Here is a 19013-nt window from a genome sequence, read left to right as displayed (position 1 = left end):
AAGCCAAAAGGAGGAAAACATGATATTTAAAATGACTCAACACAAGTTATTCAAACTATTTTCAATAAGTAACAAAATTATTAACTAATTGAATGTAATTATTTTGCATGAAGTTTTTCATAGTGCATTTTTTGTAACCTGAATTTGAAATGTATATTTCTACTCGTATAAAAAAAATTAGATCTAAATATTTAATTCACAGTCATGAAACCATTTTGTTTTCATCCCCCAAGTTACACTAATGCTCCATTTTGATACCTTGGGCCCAAAATGTAAAATTTTAAATTCAATGACCAAATGGAACTTTACAACTTACCAAAAATTTGTGATAAAAGATTTGTGAACCATAATCTTTATAACTTACCAAGTTAAAGCATTGCAAATCATTTATCGGGCAGAATCTATGAAAGCTCCTAAAATAGTGTGCAATTATAAGTTTCCAAAATGTCTGCATTGATCAAAATCAAAACTGCGAAACAAAAATTTCGGTTCATTTAGTGGACGAAGTATTATGTAATTCCTATATGTTTTTAATATCTACCTTTCTTTGTTGAACCCAAATAATATTGGCTAATAAGAAGTGACTAGAGTCTAGAGATGGCACGTATTTTGGAACAAAGAATTCTGAAACCTCATTTGAGAGTGAAAAGGGGGACATACCCTGCCTCTTCCTGCCAATCCTGGAGAGATTCAAGCCTATGTTCTACCTTTGAAATCTGCCAATTCATATCACTTGGATATTAGTTTAAATATCAAATCGAGGAACTTGTGAGATACTAATTTCTTCAAACAAAAAAGAGAAAAAAAAAAAAAGATAAAGCAATTCATCAATTCTTTAACATAATTTATGATCATGAAAGAATTCGAGTTCAAAGAATTTCAAAGTCGGCAAAATCATCGTATACCAACCAATAAAATGAATAAACTATATGAAGGCGTAGATTACTATGTCTAAATGCATGATAAAGTAATACTAACTAAATCCATTTTGCCATTTTGCTTCTGTTCCAAATCTTCGATAATTTCTTCAAGGCGCTTCCTGCATTGAAAAATTAGAATTCTTGTGGGTCAAACATAACGCATATACTCACAACTACGACTACTACACCCAAGTACAGTAGTCAACCTACAATGAATAAACCACTAAACTAGAAATGAACATTTCAAGAACACCAAATTCTCAAGATAGGCTGTTAAAACCAAATATGTAAAATGTAAGCAGGATATACCAAAATTATTCAGAGAATTGTTAGATAGATAAGAATAATACATGCAAGAGAAAGTGATATCTCACATGCAGAAAAATGTTACCCGAGGAAAATATTAATTATGAATGCTATTTACTGCTATAAATTGCAGCAGCATTGAATTGCTAGAAGATGTTATGTTCTTCCACTATAACAGCGGCTCAGATTTCAGATAAGACATTCGGATATGGGCATTTAACAAAAACTTTACATAAGAATGTCATCCAGTCTTAACAAACCAATTAGTTTCGACAACAGTTTTCAAGATTGAAATTCTGCTTTCACCTAATTGGAAACTAACCACAAAAATAGAGTGAAAAAAAAATAGCCTTTACATTGTACGGACTATTAAAAGCAAAATAATGCAACACAAAAGCAGAGGAAGAACCTATGAAGAACTAATTTGATTTTTTAGTTCTTGTTCGATGTAGATATCACGAATCCCATGTATTAATCCGGTCTAAAATCAGACACTATTGACCTCATATTTGATAGTTAAGTTATTTGAAATTAGAGTCAGGTGCCACAGTACAACTATTTAGTTGTGAATCAGAGCTACAATACAACTATTTAGCACTATGTAAATCCATGGCATACTGAAAAGAAGTGAGATGGAAACATACAATTCAGCAGAGATGAATCCAATTTTCATCACAATATTTGCGTTTGGCTCTGCTGGATCCTGCTTCACAAAAAGAGGACCAACTAATTTGTAAACATCTTCATGCTCTTTCAGCAAATCCAACTCCTGCATTACGTCAAACAAGAACGTAAGCAAGAAACAATAATAGAAGGTATAGACGCTATATAACACTCGTCTAAGACTAGACGACGACCACAGTTCCCTTCTTGCTTCGACCGAAGGCAAATAACCAAAAATTTTAATTAGACGCAATATATTGTGTTCCGAAACGGAATTTAATTGATTTCGCCGTTTATCATCAATTCCATGGTCAGCGGTGCCTAAGAAAATCGCACAAACAACTCAAATAACATGTCGGCATGAGCTGAATAGAACACGAAAAGATTTGATAAGAAATACGTAAACCTTCAGAAAGATTCATATTCACCTATAAGTTCTCATAAACCAAGCAAGAAGTATAAAGAACGCGATAGTTGAGAGAAGAAATGTTACAACCTGGAGACCAGAGTCGATTCCACGCAGCTGCTTAAGATACTTCTCTTTGATTTCGTAATGCTTCGTAATGTCTGGCAGATCATTGCATCACACCGGAAATTTCGATTCATACATCAGATCTTCAGACTAATAATTTCACAAGAAAATGCGTTGAATCCGTAGATGCACGGATTTGAGGGAATGAGAATGAAATTACAGGACTGCGAAGGCCAAGTCGAACGATGAAGCGAAGAGAGGGAGAGGAGGATCGAAGTTACGATTACGATACTTGCCTTTCTGAAACCTTATGAGTTCTCTGCTTTTCTTCGTAAGATCGCGCTTCATATCCTTGATGATCGTGGAGGAGCTCATTCTGAAACTTCGTTACATTGGCTTTCTTTCTTCGCTGCCTATTCTTCAGCCCTCATTCTTCTGAACAACAACAACTGATGCGTAACCGCAGAAACACATACGTCATACAGTAATGAATGAAGTACCGGTGATCTTGAAAATCCCAATTCGGCCCAATTCAGTGCTCTGTCATTTGGGGGTATTTTCGTAAATGCGCGAAAATACTTTTTTTTTTGGCATGTAGTTATATTTTTGTAAACTAATGTTCTTATTAATTTTATTTTTTTTATTACATCATGTGAGTTAGAGATGAGACATGCGTCAATTAATCATTAGCTATCCATTAACTATGCTCATCCTGACCTAATGTTATTTTTTGATTAATTGTATTTTAATTTTTACTTTAGAAAGTGGAATAAAACATATAATGAAATATAAATAGTTTTTTTTTCTTCTCGAGAGTATAACAATCTGAGAATATAGGAAATCAAAATTTCTTCTCGAAGTGTACGACAATTAAGTGATGAGCATATTCATGATGACAAATACAGTGAGTTTTTTTGAATAGGTAAGTACAATTTATCATAATTAATTTAGGGAGTAATCTAATTTGAAGTTTTAAAATTACAATGACAAAATTAAAAATTCTAAAATTGGGCTAAAATTGAACCAATATATAAACCATAGGTTCGTGAATTGAATCTTCAACCTTGAGAAAAAAATTGATGTTTCTACAGAGCTTTTTCAAGCATTGTTCTCGAAAAATGTCGAATTCAAGATAAATAAAATAAATTGTTTTTGAAAGATCTCTTCCAATTTCAGCCCTAAATTGAGCTCCATAACATACAGTAAGCAAACAAATTACTGAATCGATCACCACCTGCTCGACTTCCTTACACTCGTATAGGTTTTCCTACCATGTACAGAATCATAGAGCTATATTTAATTTGACTCATAATCTTCTCTTTTTTCCCAAAAAAAAAAAACTACATTGTAATTGTGAAATACATATTCGAATCTATAATTCTTTTATATCACTGAACTAATGAAGAATAATAATTATGTACTCATGCTAAAAAAAAAATAATAGTAATTATGTAATACATTGTAATTATGAAATACATATTCGAATCTATAATTCTTTTATATCACTGAACTAATGAAGAATAATAATTATGTACTCATGCTAAAAAAAAAATAATAGTAATTATGTACTCACTAGTCATTGGATATCAAAAACTTATAACTTTAAAAAAGGTGGACATATTTTTTAAATAAAATAAAATGAAGGATAAACACCTAAATATTATTTGTTAATAAATGAAGTTATAAAAAAAAATATATGGTATAAGTAGGAGTGGTGTTGTAATTACACCCCTAAACTTTTAACTGTAAAAATTAAAATCCTAAAATTTCGTAAGTAAAAAAATTAAACTTCTAAACTTTTAATAGTAAAATTTAAACTCTCGAGTTATAAAATTGCAACCATAAATTTTTAATATTTTAAAAATAAACCCTTCAGCTTAAAAAGAAAAATTAAGTGAATGATAGGGGTTTCAATACTAAAAAAAAAAATAGATAATTCAATCAACATCCCCTCTTCTCCTGCTGGGTTGAAGATTGAAAATTTATGGGGTCAATTCAATTTTATTACGGATGCAATTGAGAGGTTTCCAACGATTTCTGAAGATTTTGCAATCGAGGGGTTTCCATTGGTAATTCGAATCGGAACGGCTGTTTAACTCCGGGTTGATGATGGGACAATTGGAGGATTGGTAGAGTCAGAGTAGGTCGATGCTGGCATTGTTGCAAACCCATAATTCAAGGTTTGGTTGGGAGAAGAAGCTAGATGTGAGGGATTCTGTACCTGGGTACCTTACACGTATTCGAAGAGGGAAAGGGGAATTGAAAAGAAATAGGGAGAATGCTAAGAGTGAGAGTTCATGGAGGGAGATGAGAAATGGATTCGAGTGGATTTTTTTTTATTTACGGGATTAATTTTTTCACTTATAAAAGTTTAAGACTATAATTATAACAATATTGGTAGGGATGGTTTATTCCCTTTACCCTAAAATATATTACAATCAGTTTTTATTTATTTGAGCAGGAGATTCCCTACCCTGTACGACGGGGCTAATAAGCACAGAGAGACCGAAATGGGTCAACCGGTGGGACCTACCAGAGTAATTCATTCCCCCACAATTTCAAATTATACATGTTGAAGTTTTAAATATTATTTTAAATGAAGCCATACTTTTCTAAGTAACAAGGAAAAAAAATGTTAAGATTTACTGATTGGCACATGCCTTTTAACTAAGAGGCTTTCGAATTTCCATTCTACTAAAAAAAAATTTTTTATTAAAAATTTATTGTAAAAAAAAATTACAAACTCAAACTAATATAAATATTACTCATTAAAAGTTCAATTTCATGAATAAAATCAACTGGTTAAGGTATAATTTCCACCAAAAAAGATTGTAAGTTCGAATTTAAATACATAAATCAAAATGGACGTTTTAAAATTACATAGGCTAAAATAAATAAAAACTAAAAATGCCAAAATCAACCCAAATGTTATTTAAACCTTTATACTTTTATCTAATAAAGTGAACAAATAACTGAGAAAATGTAGGGTAGGAAAGTGAATAGCATGTTGTAGTGCAGCGTAAACTATAAAAATAAATTTACAAGATAGGCGATGCTTTATTTTGTATGTAAATAAAGCAACTGCAGCAATGAACCAACATCCAGAGATAGAAATTTATTTCCATTGTATAATGGTAAATTTGGAACAACTTTTGATTACAAGGTGGGTTTGAACTCACGCCCTTCTGATTATAGATAAGTGTGGATAACTTTTACAAGAACATTAAAATAACTTCCTATTTTTTAGAAAAAATTGTACCTACCACCCCAAGATCATATAAATTGTGATTGTTATAATCACAGTAATGAATTTTCAATTTGATCCACCTCTCTTTTAAACTTATAAAATTGTTGCAGTTAAACTCAACGGTTATAACACTAATAGATTAAAAATGGCAGAACCACATTAAAACTATAAAAATTGATACAATCAAACCTCGAACTATAAAATTATTATAATTTAATCCTGATTTTTTTTAGTTCTATAAAATTTGAAATTATATTATCAATTTTAATAACTACATAAACATATGGGATAGGGAGGGTGGGGATTAAACTCACAACCTCTTAATCGAAGATAGTTCTCAATTACTGTTGAACTATGCTCGCTTTGAGAATTAACTAACTAATATTAATGAGTACATAGCTCCAAGTTTGGAATATATTTTTAGGTATGGTTTTAGTGGGTCAAATCAGCTCATTTCGTGGGCAAAATCGATTCTACACCAGAATATATCAGTCGAAGAAAGTAAAATATTAATGTTTAAATTGATTTTCTAAAAATTGAATCAGCCGTCCTACCAAAAAAAATTTGATGGTCGATTTTGGATTTTCAAATTTTATAGAAATAAACAAAGTTGAGTTAAATTATAATAATTTTATAATTCAACGATGTGATTGTATGGATCCTTTAAATTCAGGGGCATACTATGTAATTTTTTTTTAATAAAGCATACTCTAATTTGACATCTATCACTAATGATGTTATGACGGATTGATTATGTTAAGATATCCATATATAAATTAAATTTACCCAACTCCATTAGCTTAAGTTGAGGGGTAGTTTATTTATTCCAAACAAATTAAATAAATAATTTCGGATTAATTGCAATAACTCCTATCATCAAGGAATAGTTTGTGCAATTTCTCCCTTTTTTTTTTACAGTGTTTAGTTGAGTAATCTAATTTTATATTGAAATTGTTAAAAACAGTGAAAAGTGCTGAAAGTATCCTTAAAAGAATTACTTAATTAGTGTTTATTTCAAAAGTAGTTGACAAAGTGATTTTAGTTCAAACTTAAAAGTGACTTTTTCAAAGGCCACCAGGGCGTTTTTACCCCCAAAAAATATCCACGTTTAATTTTGACATATTGGCCTTTTATTTTAATTTTATTTTAGTTTAATTTGTTAATAAATTATTTATCGAGGAAGTTGTTAAGTTCAGTTAGATTGTTTATCAATAGATTCACTTGACTAAGGTATATGAAAGTTAAATAAATTATTTGAATTTATTGACAATTCTTAACAATTTAAAATTAGTCAGAGTATAGCTTAATGGTAATTGACGGTGTGAGTTTGATTATCTGTCCACATGTTGTACTAAAAAAATTAATTTAAAATTAAAAAAATTAACACTTTTATTCACATCACAAAACTAAATAATTTAAAAAATGATGCAAATTATAAAAGACATGTCATTACATAATTAGAGAGGTAGATAAAAATAAATGGAGAGGAAAATTAAAGCAATGAATAGCTTGTATGCTAGAGACATAATAGGAGGATAATTTTTATTTTTTTAGTACATAAGGAGAAAATTATTAATTGGCCTGTCATGATTAAAAATTTTAATACTATTTTAATAATCGTACTTTTTGCTTTAGTTTATTTTGATTCAGGTAGTTCCAAAACGTTCATTTTGGCTTCTATAATTTCAACTTCGGTTCATTTTATTCTTTATATTTTCATAATTTTTGTTTTGGTTGTTCTATTTTTTAAAAATAATAAAACAAAATTTATATAAAATGAAACCCTTTAATACAAATGTATGTTTATATTTCAAGAAATTTATTAATTCAAATGTCATGCTAATGAGATACAATAGAAATAAATTGACTGAAATAGCCACCTAATTACCTATTAAAACTACGGGACTAAAATGGATTTTTTAAAAATTAGAAACCAAATCAACCAAACAAAACTCCATTAAACAAAAATAATAAACTAAAAAAAAATATTTTTATTATTTTATTATTTTATTTCCTTGAGAATGGATATCATAAAGACTATAATTTGGATGGATCCCCCTACCTTTCATCATGGAGCCTTTATATGCTATAATTATAAGCTGGCCTACTCACAGAAACTGCATCAAATTTCAAGTGGACCTGTATTATTGAATTGTTTTGAAGAGTTTTCTTTAATACTCTAAATTATTTTTGTTTATATTTTCACTGCATATGATATTTAATTAATATGCTTGAAATTTTTATGAAATATATTATCTATTATGTTGACATTTACAATTACCTAAGAGTCTACATCTAGAGACTGCTTTTTCAATAAGTATATGCGAGATAATCTAGCAATAAAATGTGTAAATAAATAGAAATTAATAAGATATGTATTTTATAGAAATAAGTTAGTGAAAGAAATTGAATACTAAGGTAACTAGAAAAAGGAAAAATGTGTCACGGATATTAGAGTTGGTTGTCCTTGGACTTTGGAAAAAACATCAGAGTAATTCCAAGTGTTACAATCATTTTCATCTAAATCCTCTTCTAGTTCCAACATTTAAAATGAGTTTGAGTGTCAAAATTCAAACAATTATATTGGTGAGATGAGATTTGTTTTCCACTTCTTTACACGTTATAAAAAGAATAGAATCGAGGACTTATGGTGTACTCAATCGCTAGTTAAGAACTTGTTCAGATGACCTCTTCAATAACTATATGAAATGAATCAATTCGTTAAAGATTTACAAAGTTTGTCGAGACCATAATAGTCTAGTTGAGCTAGATGTGAGTTGACATCATTTAAAGTGAATGACTTTGAGTGAGAGACGAAATTAGATTGAATTGGACAGCATTTGAAAGATAAATATTATTATTGTTTTTAATTTGATTTCGAGACTGAATTGTATTATATATATATATATATATTTTGAATATTAGATATTGACCTTGTTTTTTTACTACATGTTATATCTATTAATTTTTATTTTAACTAAAAATAAAAATAAATATAAACATGGCATATATCCAATTAAAACTTGCTATATTATCTCTATCCTATAGGTTGTTATACTAGGAATAAAAACGAGTTATAAACATATGTTTATTTTTATTTTCAATTAAAAAAACAGAAATAATTGTTAAATATATTTATACTTTTAATTAAAAAATAAATAATAAGAAACGAAAAATAATAAGGTATCAAACCAATATAGAATACAATGCACTTTTTTTTCTACTCCAAATTATCGAACTTGAAAACAAGAATTGAAAAATTAAAATACTTTGGCGAGTTAAAAAGCGCGTGGATGTACTCACTTCATTTGTTAAAAAAAGAGAGAAAAAAAAAAGTGGTCCATCCGCGGGTCCCACCATGACTCGGCGGTGGGTGGGCCCGCCTGCGAGAAGAGATTAGACCATGGTTCTCAAAACACGCAAACGAGATCATGACTTTAGGAAAAGGGTTGGAAAAAAGGAGGGCAAAAACGTCTACTCAAGTGGGAAGTGGGAACACAACACCAACCCACGCACCTTTTTCTTTTTTACCTTCTCGAAAACTTAAAAAAAAAAAAAAAAAAAAGTAATAAACACAGCACTTTCTTTAATTTCAATAAAGCATTTTTAATTTTCTGTCTTTTATTGGAACACAGACTCTATAATATAACTCGAATCTTTGCTTCACCGCACTCTCACTCTCACACACTCCCACTCCACTCAACACCAGAGAGAGAGAAAGAGAGATTTGAGGAAGAACATGGCTCAACGAAGCCCTAAATTTCCCCAATGGGCGTCGCTTATTTTGCTTGTTTTTGCGCATTTGGCCTCTCAAATCGTAGCTGAAGAAGATGGTACGTTACGTTTTCCTCTGTTTTTACCTTCCCTTGCTTCTCCCTCTGTTTTAATTTCTATACCTGCACATAAGATCTGATTCACTGATTTTATTATACATTTTGAACGATGTTCTGTTTGCTTCAATTTCACATTCGTGTTTTATTTCGGTAGCTTCTTGAGAAGAACAGTAATCTGTAGTTAGGGCTGCTTTTGGATGAAGGGTTCGATTTTTTTTTCAAACTGATAATGGTGTTAAGAGCATTAAAAATGAAAACCCCAAATCTACATGGTGGATTGGATTCCATTATTCTGTATAGTAGCGGAGCGGCCACTTTTTGCTGTTTGTTTACGAACCCTATGAACAATTTAGCCGAAATAGAAAGGGCATTAATGGCGAACAAACGCCACATTGCCGCAAAATCGCCTCCACAGTGGGCGGCCATACCGGTGGTTACTATATTTGTGAAAGGGATGAATCGTCGTTTCGATCTGACTCTTTCACGGAATCTCACTGCCTCACACTACTGTGGCGCAGAGATAACCGATTATCAGACCCATCCCTTTACTCAAGAAAAAAAATAAAAATAAAAATAAAAAAATTAAATTTATCCCACCTTAAACTTTTTGGTTAATTTTTGGTTAAGTGTTAGTTTATTAAGTATCAGTAGCGTTAAGATTGTATATTCGAACTCTTGCGACTTAAGTTTTTGAGGAACACTAAAAATGCACCAAGGTTAAAATGTAATTAAAAACTCTTTATTTAAATTATCTAAACAATTTTCTATTTCTATATAAATTTGAAATAATTAATATTAATATTATACATATATTAATGATATTTTATTGATATTTTTCATGTTTTATTGATATTTTTTGTCATGTGATGTAAATGTCGATGTATCTTTTACGTCTATGTTGAATCTATGAATATGTGGAAATATCAATGCCGAACTTATAAATTCATGAAAATGTTATTTAATGTCACGATTGAATTATTTAGATAATTTATTAGACTTTTCTTTTTAGGCAATTTATTAAAGTTTCATCGAGTTGTGTAATTATGCTCATCTAGTGATAAAACTTTCGAGCCTTGCCTATGGTCCTACGAGATTTTATTTTATCTTTTTCTTCTTTTTATGGTGATAAATTTACCAGAATGGTCACCTTCACACCAATGCTCTTGTCGCTTTTTTCTCAATCTGACAAAAAAGGACTTCACCCTTTCAGTAAGAGGAGAATTGATCCCGAGTGATTTTCGTCATTTCATCTTGTTTATCCCGAATTTCCCGGTGGTGGGACACACCTTTATTTTTTTGTGTTATTTTGATTCATACTTTCTTTCATTTTGTTCTCTTTCTTCTTCTTTGTATTTTGATTTATTTTAATTCTTATATTTTTAAAAAGTTCAACTTGTCTATGTAATTTTAAATAGTCACTATTTTTATTTCTGTTTACAAAATTTTAACATAAATAATATACACTCTCCAAACCATTTAATGTAAAATCACTACTTGTATTGAAATTGTGCTAAAAAAAGAATATAAAATTAAGGAACAAATTAAGAACTAAAACGACAGACCAGAAATTGAAATTAAAAGATCCAAAAGTAGATATTTTAAAAATATAGAGAGAAAAATAACGCTAAAATAGTATTATATATATATATATATAAAAAAAAATTTTCTCGTTTGATAACAAAGTGAGGAAATGAGTTGGACCAGTAGAGAGGGTTGGGCCCCACGCGCTAACGTACATATACTCTTGTCGTATTGAAGTGGGGAGTAGCCCTTCAATTCCGTATACGGGCTCCCTTACTTTTTCACATGATAATATGTATATTTTTAAAATAATTGGTCAGGACTGGTGGCGAACGGCGATTTCGAGACGATCCCAGCTGGTGGGTTCCCAAGCGAAGGAATGGGGGATGCCCCCGCGGCGATTCCGAGCTGGAAATCAAACGGCACCGTTGAGCTCGTGGAGTCCGGGCAAAAACAGGGTGGGATGATCCTCATCGTACCGGAGGGTAGACACGCAGTGAGATTGGGGAACGACGCGGAGATCAGCCAGGAGCTGAAGCTGGAGAAGGGGTCGCTGTACTCCGTCACCTTCAGCGCGGCTCGCACGTGCGCCCAGCTCGAGTCGCTCAACGTGTCGGTGCCACCTGCGTCGCAGACCATAGACCTGCAGACATTATACAGCGTACAGGGCTGGGACCCTTACACCTACGCCTTCCAACCCGAGGACGAAACGGTGCATTTGGTCTTCCGTAACCCCGGCATGGAAGATGACCCCACCTGTGGGCCCATCATCGACGACATTGCTATCAAGAAGATTTTTATTCCCGATAGGCCCAAAGGTAACTGCCATTATTCCCTCGAGCTCCTCTAATACTAATATGGTAATTAAATTAATTTTTTATCTTTGTCTCATTCTCAGACAATGCGGTGAACAATGGAGATTTCGAATCCGGTCCATGGATGTTCAGAAACGGTTCACTCGGCGTGTTGATTCCGACAAATCTCGACGAGGAGACGTCGTCGTTGCCCGGATGGATTGTGGAATCAAACAGGGCCGTCCGATACATTGACTCGTACCATTTCAGCGTCCCACAAGGGAAACGTGCCATCGAACTACTGTCTGGGAAAGAAGGTATAATTTCTCAGATGGTGGAAACGACGCCGGATAAGCCGTACACCATGACGTTCTCTCTGGGCCAGGCCGGCGACAAGTGCAAGCAGCCGCTTGCCGTGATGGCGTTCGCCGGAGATCAGGCGCAGAACTTCCACTACACGCCTGATTCCAACGCGACGTTTCAGAGTGTGAATCTCAACTTCACGTCCAAGGCCGACAGGACGAGGATCGCATTCTTCAGTGTTTATTACAATACGAGGACGGACGATATGAGCTCCCTCTGCGGGCCGGTCGTCGACGACGTTAGGGTTTGGTTTTCTTCCTCGTTCAGAAATGGGCCTCGATATTTGGGTATGGGAGTTGGGCTTGGGCTTTGGCTGCTTATATGGGCCTTGGTTTAGGCCTATTTTGGTTTCGGCGGAATTAATAGGTTTTGCCTGTGTGTGTGTATGGGCTTGGAGTTGTGGCAAAAACCACTCTCTCCCAGAGCCCAAGTTTCAATTAAGTGCTTTGCGCTAGAATTTATTTTTGAGTAATGCGAGTATAGCCTCTTTCTTCCGTTCCCTTTCTTCGTTCTGTTAACCACTTCAAAGATGTAGTTAACCATAAAGATTTTATCCTCAAATTTCGCATTTGTTAACCAAAAAAAAGGAAAAAAGAAAAAAGAGTAAATAATAGTAATAATAAAGAAAACTCACTTTGCTTAAAGGTTTGTCAGGTTGCCTATGTTTATCATGCATGTTTCGTGTATTTCAATGTATAAACTCCATATTTTTAGATAGAGAGTACTTTTTTCGAAAGAATAGACGATAGAATATGTATTTATGATTTAGGCTTAATCTTTGTATAGTTGGATGTGTTAAAAGTATAAAGTAATTATATGCACAAGAGAGATTCGATCAACCAATTATTATTATCAACTCAAATATATTATCTATTTTAACTATTATAGAAACAATATGATTATAATTCCAAATTGGAAAGAAAAAAAACTATAATCGATTTGAGAAAACATAAAATAAAATTTTGTTTCGAAGGTTTGATTCTGTGAAAAATTTGATTTACTGAGTTTTGATAGTCGTATTAAATGATTTATAAGGAACTTTGAAACTACGAAGTTTCAAATGGTTGGTATTCTTTCATGTTTACAAATTTTTGAAGGAAACATAATTCCAAAGTAAGAATTACTTATTGAGTAGTTTTTGTATTATTTTTTTTATGTTTTTTTAGATGTTTCAAATCAATGTTGGAATGACTGATTAAATAATGATTGAGGAATATGGAGGAGTTGGAAAATTTTAACCTTCCAATATTTTATTAATTTATGAGGATTAATTTATTCTTATTCTAGTTGTTATTTTTTAAGTATAGGTTTTCGTTCGAAATCGAACTTGATTTTATTTATGGTTTTAGTTTTAAAATTCAATAAGAAGTTTTCTCTTGACTCGGTGTTTTTTTTTACACTTCCGTATTTTTTGTTAAAATTGATCGTGGTATATGCTTCAGCAACCTGCACAGATATATTTTAGTGATTTACATCTGTTGGATTTTATTCTCTTTTATTTTGTCTCTCTCTCTCTCTTCTTTCTTTCTTTCTTTCTTTTTTTTCTTTAAATATATTTTGGTGTGGATTTTCTTTGAGAAACTGGTATATGGGTTCGCGTCTCCGGGTCGATACGTAAAAAACCGGATAGTCCGGATCCAACACGACCGGGACCCGCTACGCCAATACTAGACAAGCCGCGTCACGTAATACTGGAGTCGATTGAGTACGAGAAATTGCGGGCAAAGCATGGAATTCAAAAGGCCTAAACGAAAAAGGACCGCAGGAAATGTCCAAATTGCCCTTATCAGAGCGGGGGTTGTCGGCCATCGGTATAAAAGGGTCAGCGGAAGAACCCATCGAAGCGGGAGGAAGGGCGTGAAGGTACTTTGGTTTCTTACCGCCTAGCGCTTTTCTCCTCCTCGACTCCTCACCATGGCCGGCGATGAGCGTCCGACTCCGTCCTCCGCCGCTGTCGTCTCCTGCCCCGTCGCCGAGTCCATTCCGTCGCCTCCACCGCAAGATCCCGTCGGATCACCTAGTCGCGATATGCCTGAGATTCAATCATTGACATCCGAAGACGATCACGACCACGGAAACAGGGAGAATCACGATCACGCCCACGAACACGCAGTTAGGGCCGCTGTTCTCTTGGAGGATCTGAAGCACAGGATCATTAAGCAGGTAAACTCTGCCTCCTCCATCATCCTCACTCTCCTCCGCCCTTCATATTTGACCCTCGAATTTCTTTGCTTCGTTAGGTCTGGCATGCGGTTTTTTTGATTCTCTATCTGTATACGTAGAGCAGATACTAGCGTTAGAAATTTATTGGTTCTGTATGCATTGAAATTGCTGTGATTCAGAAGCCTTGTTAGGATTTGAGAATTAGTGTGCGAATCCGTTTACCGTCGTGGACATATATTTTATTTTCTATATGTGACCTTCGTGGATATTAGAACGTAGGGAAGCTTATGGTTTGATTATCAACTGCAAGGGGGATATGATTTCAGTTGATTATTTCACGGTTGTGATATCATGGAGTTGGTGGTGTGTTACACCACTATTAGCTTGGTCTTTTGGATGCAAGACCTCAATAGAGCATTTAGATTATGGAAATGTAGATTTTACTTCGTTTAGTTTTTCTTTAATTTTGTAAAGCATATTATTTTAGAGTACGTGTTCTTTATGCTAATTCTAAATGTCGTCGCAGGTAGAGTACTACTTCAGCGATGAAAACTTGCCCACTGATAAGCACTTGATGGGAATAATTAAGAAAAACAAGGAAGGTTTTGGTATGTTACTTGGCCATTAATAATAATTTGATATGGTTCTTCATTTTTATGTAGATTTTGTTATCTTTCAATGGAAACGAAAACTCCCAATGGTATTGAAATTCTCAAGGGGTTCAAGAAGCATAACAAGTCATGAGAGAATTTAGTTTCTTTATGATTTTTCTGAAAATCTCAACTATGGGAATTAAATAAGTAGTTCCAAGAATGCTTTGGACGAATATTCTGCCTAGCCACACTTGAACAAAACCATCAGAAAGAAGTTTTTTGTACTTTTAAGTATCTTCTCTGTTGTATGACCATGACTTATGGAAACCAAAGGCTTTGTATTGTTTTTCTTAGCTCTATATCAGGAGCTTCAGTTCTTAATTTTTAACCTTTCAGATCTTAATTTTAAACCGGTAAACTTTAGAATCAAACAGGCAACAAAGATTATTTCAAAAATGATGAAACCGAAGGGATGGTTCAGAAGCTGTGACTTGTGACTCCTTGGAGTTCAATCATCTGAAATACCCGAACATGGCTCCACATAGTATTTTATTATTCGCTTTCTAGCATCTTGTTAATATAGAAGAGTTCTGGGGGTGGCGGCCTTGCATGACTTATTAATTTTCTTTTTCATATTGTTTCCCAGAACTTTGGAATTAACATCAATTTTATAGAAAGGTCACTTTGCATGACTAGAAAAAGAGATGGGATGATGAGCCATGCAGTTTTTTCTGACAAGTTGCATTACTTGGACATTTCCTGGTGCAGCCAGATTTGGATCTGCTGTGCTGCCGAACTTCATGGACTGCTCTGAATGAAGTTCAATTGATTGTTGACAGATCCCTTTTCTATTTATGAAATTATGGCCTTTGCATGATTTTTCATGTAATGGACTAGAACGATATAACAATAAACTTTTTTATCTCACAATGCTTCTAGCCTTTGTTAATATTCAACATGGCCTGTTTGGCTTGTTTCCTTCCGCGGTATATAATAAATATAAATATCTTGAAGTAAAGTCGAAGCATGAAAAGGTTGCATATTCTAGCTCAAGCACAGTGCACATAGTTATTATATGGCTCTGCACTTATTTCTTTATATGCTCGTTTTTTGTATTTTTATATACATTTGATGATTGAAAATAAGACTGTTTACCTCATTTTATTACAATTTGATCATCTCACTTCATGTTCTTTGCTCTACTACTTTTTTTTTTTTTGGTTGTCTGGGGATTCTGATTTTTCCTTATGTCTTGTAGTAAGCAGTTGTATTTCTATCAATGCATAAATAAGTTGAAATGTTTCCTCTTTATTTGTCTAGTTCCTATAGCTCTTATTGCTGCCTTCAGGAGAATGAAAAAACTTACTCAAGATCATTCATTTATCGCTGCTGCACTGAGGGAATCCTCTGTGCTTGTAAGATACTCCATGTTCCCTTTTAAAATGTTGCAACCAAGGCCTCTTTTTGTATGAGCACTCGCTAATTTATCTGCCAACTACAGGTTGTGAGTCCTAATGGGAAGAAAGTCAAGCGACTCCATCCTATTCCATTGCCTGAGACTAGGGATTCGAAGGTACATATTTGTATACTGTGAACTTGATTGTTGATGTGTAACGTATGTTAACTTTATGACATTTCTATGTGGGGTATAGTTATTTACTATTTTGGTAGAAAATCTACCTGAGGATCATTCAGAGGAGAATATCCAACGAATTTTCGGAGCTGCTGGACGGTATGCTATCCTCATTTCCAAAGCTATGTTTTCATAAAACTAATTTTCCCTTTAGACTTTAGTGCATGAAGAATTATTTTCTATTTTTAGCGTAAGAAGTATTACCATTTGTGACCCACATGCGGCAGACAAGTCGGGGAAAAGTGGGAAGGGCGATGTGCTGATCAGTAATAAGGTATATTATGAAACCAACTGATAAAATAAAATATTTCAGTTTTTTCTTAAAGGGGACATTATGGCTATGTATTTGGGGTTATTACTCATGCTTTTCATTTGAGCTCTAGTAAAGAAAGTGGTTTCTGTGGAAGGACATTGTGCTTTCTTCCGTGTTTCTTTATATTCACACACATTAACCATGCATGAAGTGTTTTCTTTCTCTTTTCTTTTATTTCTTTTTCCCGTATGTGAAGAGGAAAACTATGGATAAGAGTTTCTTTGTCATCACCTTTTCACAATCTATTTTTGTTTTAATTCCTAATTCTAAGAAAAAAATATATTCCCCTTGTCTTTTGAGCTGAGCTGAGGAAAACGTGAAGGCTTCTATGGATTCTATGGATACTTTGCGCTTAAAGGCTTCTATTATTCTGGAGTCATATTTGGATTCCCTTACTCGTATGGCCTTTTTGATCTTTCGCAAAGCTTGGATAAAAGCCTGATTGGCTAGCTTTTTGTCAAAATCATAGCAAGCAAATTACATTGTGGTGAGAGGACATTATGATAGTTGGGTAGGAAAGTTAGGTAGGAAATGAAAACAAAATGAAGAATGGAACCGAATGGTTCTCTTTCACCAGACTGAATTTTTGTGGGAAGTAGTAGGTTGGGACCTAAAAATAAGGAGGGGGATTATTACAATGCTTGGGTTTGATAATGCCGGTGCAGAGAAAATTATACGTGTGTCACCGTTCAATACAGCATGTTGATTGAACTTCTGAGTATCCTATTCTGTTCCTTAATATAGAAGTGAAGAGAAGAAAGCAACAATGTCCATTGATTTTTTTTGGCTGGTGCCATGTTTATGATAAATAGTAGTTGGACAATGTAGCTCCGTGTCGACTTATTCAATTGTCCTTTTTCTTGGTTACTATGTACAGTTACATGTCCTTGTGGAGTATGAGACTTTTGAAGCTTCTGAGAAAGCTGTGAGTGATCAGATCTATGCCATTTGCCTTAAACTTAACAATTTTAATATGTTTGAGTTGATATCGATAGTCAATTTTCTAATTCTTCATTAGGTGGCAACTTTAAACGATGAGCGAGATTGGAGAAATGGCATGCGGGTTAAGCCTCTTAAGCATCTGGTACTGTCCTTCACTTTACTTATATGTCTAGTTGAAGGGTATTTACAATACAGTTCTCAACTTCAGAGTAAGCATGGCCAGAGGAAACAACACCGGAGAGGATCTGATCCAGAAAAGAACAGCACCGGACGAGTAACTGAACAAAATGGGGATGAAGAAATTCAGAACATAGTTGACCATCATGATGATGTGCCTGATGAGGAGGTTAATGTTGCTCTTCTACATGTCTATTAAATTTGTCGGTTATTTTTAAAATTTTTTGATTAATTTTTCTGAATATTTTTCTTCCAACTTCCTCGGGACCAGTCGGAGTCCCCAGTAATGTGATTACTATGTGATTGCATTGAGAGAAACTTGGGAGTTTACCTAGCACTCGGAACCTAAAACGTGAAATTTTCTATGAGATGTGAATGCAAGGAAAAGCTTGTTGTAATAACAATATCAAGTTTGCCAATTTTAGGAGGGCGATCATCAAACCAAGGACAAACATGGGCATAGAGGTCGAAATCAAAATCAAGGACGAACAAGAAGACAAAAGTACAAGGGCGTCAATGGAATGGGTATACTGATCTGCTCACCTCATTGTAGATTTCATGTTATTAAGAATTTAGCCGCCTAATATTTTGCCCTCCTCCTCTAGGCCACGGAACTACTACATCCTCTGCTCATCCTGTTGAACTCTCGAAGCCACCCCCAGGCCCGAAAATGCCTGATGGAACTCGAGGATTCACAATGGGACGCGGACGACCTCCAACCTCGAATCAGAGTTCATAGCAAAGAATTGCATAAAATGGCTATGTAGAAATTTCACTTTTTGTGTTTGCTTTGATTGATGGGGTATGGAATATGCGTGGAATGTAACGTATTGTGTCGTGTTTATATTGAAAGCGTCCTCGTACGTTACTGATCATCAGATGTTTGAGTAGGTTGGCCGAGTGTATCTCTTCTTCTAACCATGAGCTTTGAATCTCAAGAAAATGCTCTTTTGTACAATGTTTTTGCCTGTACGGCCAGTTTAAATATGGTGGAGAAGAAGCATAGGACTGTTACTTACACAATATGGTGGAATTAGAATTATTTAATTATATGCCTTGTGTTATTTTGATTA

General features: G+C 33.7%; 3 protein-coding genes across 3 annotated transcripts; 2 read left to right on the top strand and 1 right to left on the bottom strand.

The window, feature by feature from the left end:
* Positions 1-312: 312 nt before the first annotated feature.
* Positions 313-2852, bottom strand: LOC111015716 (prefoldin subunit 6). Its single transcript, XM_088125218.1, has 5 exons — positions 2658-2852; positions 2386-2456; positions 1871-1995; positions 979-1039; positions 313-716 (listed from the first exon to the last, which is right to left on the bottom strand). The coding sequence occupies exons 1-5, from the start codon at positions 2734-2736 to the stop codon at positions 633-635; spliced, it is 420 nt and encodes a 139-aa protein (XP_087981344.1). The 5' UTR covers positions 2737-2852; the 3' UTR covers positions 313-632.
* Positions 2853-9260: 6408 nt separating this feature from the next.
* On the top strand, positions 9261-12613 carry LOC111015715 (BIIDXI-like protein At5g11420). Its single transcript, XM_088127944.1, has 3 exons — positions 9261-9441; positions 11283-11780; positions 11861-12613. The coding sequence occupies exons 1-3, from the start codon at positions 9348-9350 to the stop codon at positions 12454-12456; spliced, it is 1188 nt and encodes a 395-aa protein (XP_087984070.1). The 5' UTR covers positions 9261-9347; the 3' UTR covers positions 12457-12613.
* A 1336-nt stretch (positions 12614-13949) lies between these two features.
* Positions 13950-19013, top strand: LARP6A (RNA-binding protein). The gene is made up of 11 exons (XM_022290955.2): positions 13950-14282; positions 14809-14890; positions 16196-16290; positions 16377-16448; positions 16528-16607; positions 16698-16782; positions 17699-17746; positions 17840-17905; positions 17972-18109; positions 18366-18465; positions 18546-19013. Exons 1-11 carry the CDS (start codon positions 14034-14036, stop codon positions 18677-18679), a joined length of 1149 nt encoding a protein of 382 aa, XP_022146647.1. The 5' UTR covers positions 13950-14033; the 3' UTR covers positions 18680-19013.

Source organism: Momordica charantia (assembly GCF_013281855.1).
Source record: "Momordica charantia cultivar OHB3-1 chromosome 1 unlocalized genomic scaffold, Mcharantia_2.0 BLBB01000001.1, whole genome shotgun sequence".
Lineage (NCBI taxonomy): Eukaryota > Viridiplantae > Streptophyta > Magnoliopsida > Cucurbitales > Cucurbitaceae > Momordica > Momordica charantia.
Note: the sequence above shows the minus strand (reverse complement) of the source record. Positions and strands in the feature narration are given on the sequence as shown.

Excerpts from the sequence above, each read along its gene's own strand:
- LOC111015716 (XM_088125218.1), bottom strand. The coding sequence starts at position 2,736 with ATGAGCTCCTCCACGATCATCAAGGATATGAAGCGCGATCTTACGAAG. Across the intron at positions 1,040-1,870 it reads GGATTCATCTCTGCTGAATT|GAAGCGCCTTGAAGAAATTA; the intron begins GTATGTTTCCAT and ends TTTTCAATGCAG. Across the intron at positions 717-978 it reads AAAATGGCAAAATGGATTTA|ATTTCAAAGGTAGAACATAG; the intron begins GTTAGTATTACT and ends ATGAATTGGCAG.
- LOC111015715 (XM_088127944.1), top strand. The coding sequence starts at position 9,348 with ATGGCTCAACGAAGCCCTAAATTTCCCCAATGGGCGTCGCTTATTTTG. Across the intron at positions 9,442-11,282 it reads AATCGTAGCTGAAGAAGATG|GACTGGTGGCGAACGGCGAT; the intron begins GTACGTTACGTT and ends ATAATTGGTCAG. Across the intron at positions 11,781-11,860 it reads TATTCCCGATAGGCCCAAAG|ACAATGCGGTGAACAATGGA; the intron begins GTAACTGCCATT and ends TCTCATTCTCAG.
- LARP6A (XM_022290955.2), top strand. The coding sequence starts at position 14,034 with ATGGCCGGCGATGAGCGTCCGACTCCGTCCTCCGCCGCTGTCGTCTCC. Across the intron at positions 18,110-18,365 it reads ATGATGTGCCTGATGAGGAG|GAGGGCGATCATCAAACCAA; the intron begins GTTAATGTTGCT and ends TGCCAATTTTAG. Across the intron at positions 18,466-18,545 it reads CAAGGGCGTCAATGGAATGG|GCCACGGAACTACTACATCC; the intron begins GTATACTGATCT and ends CTCCTCCTCTAG.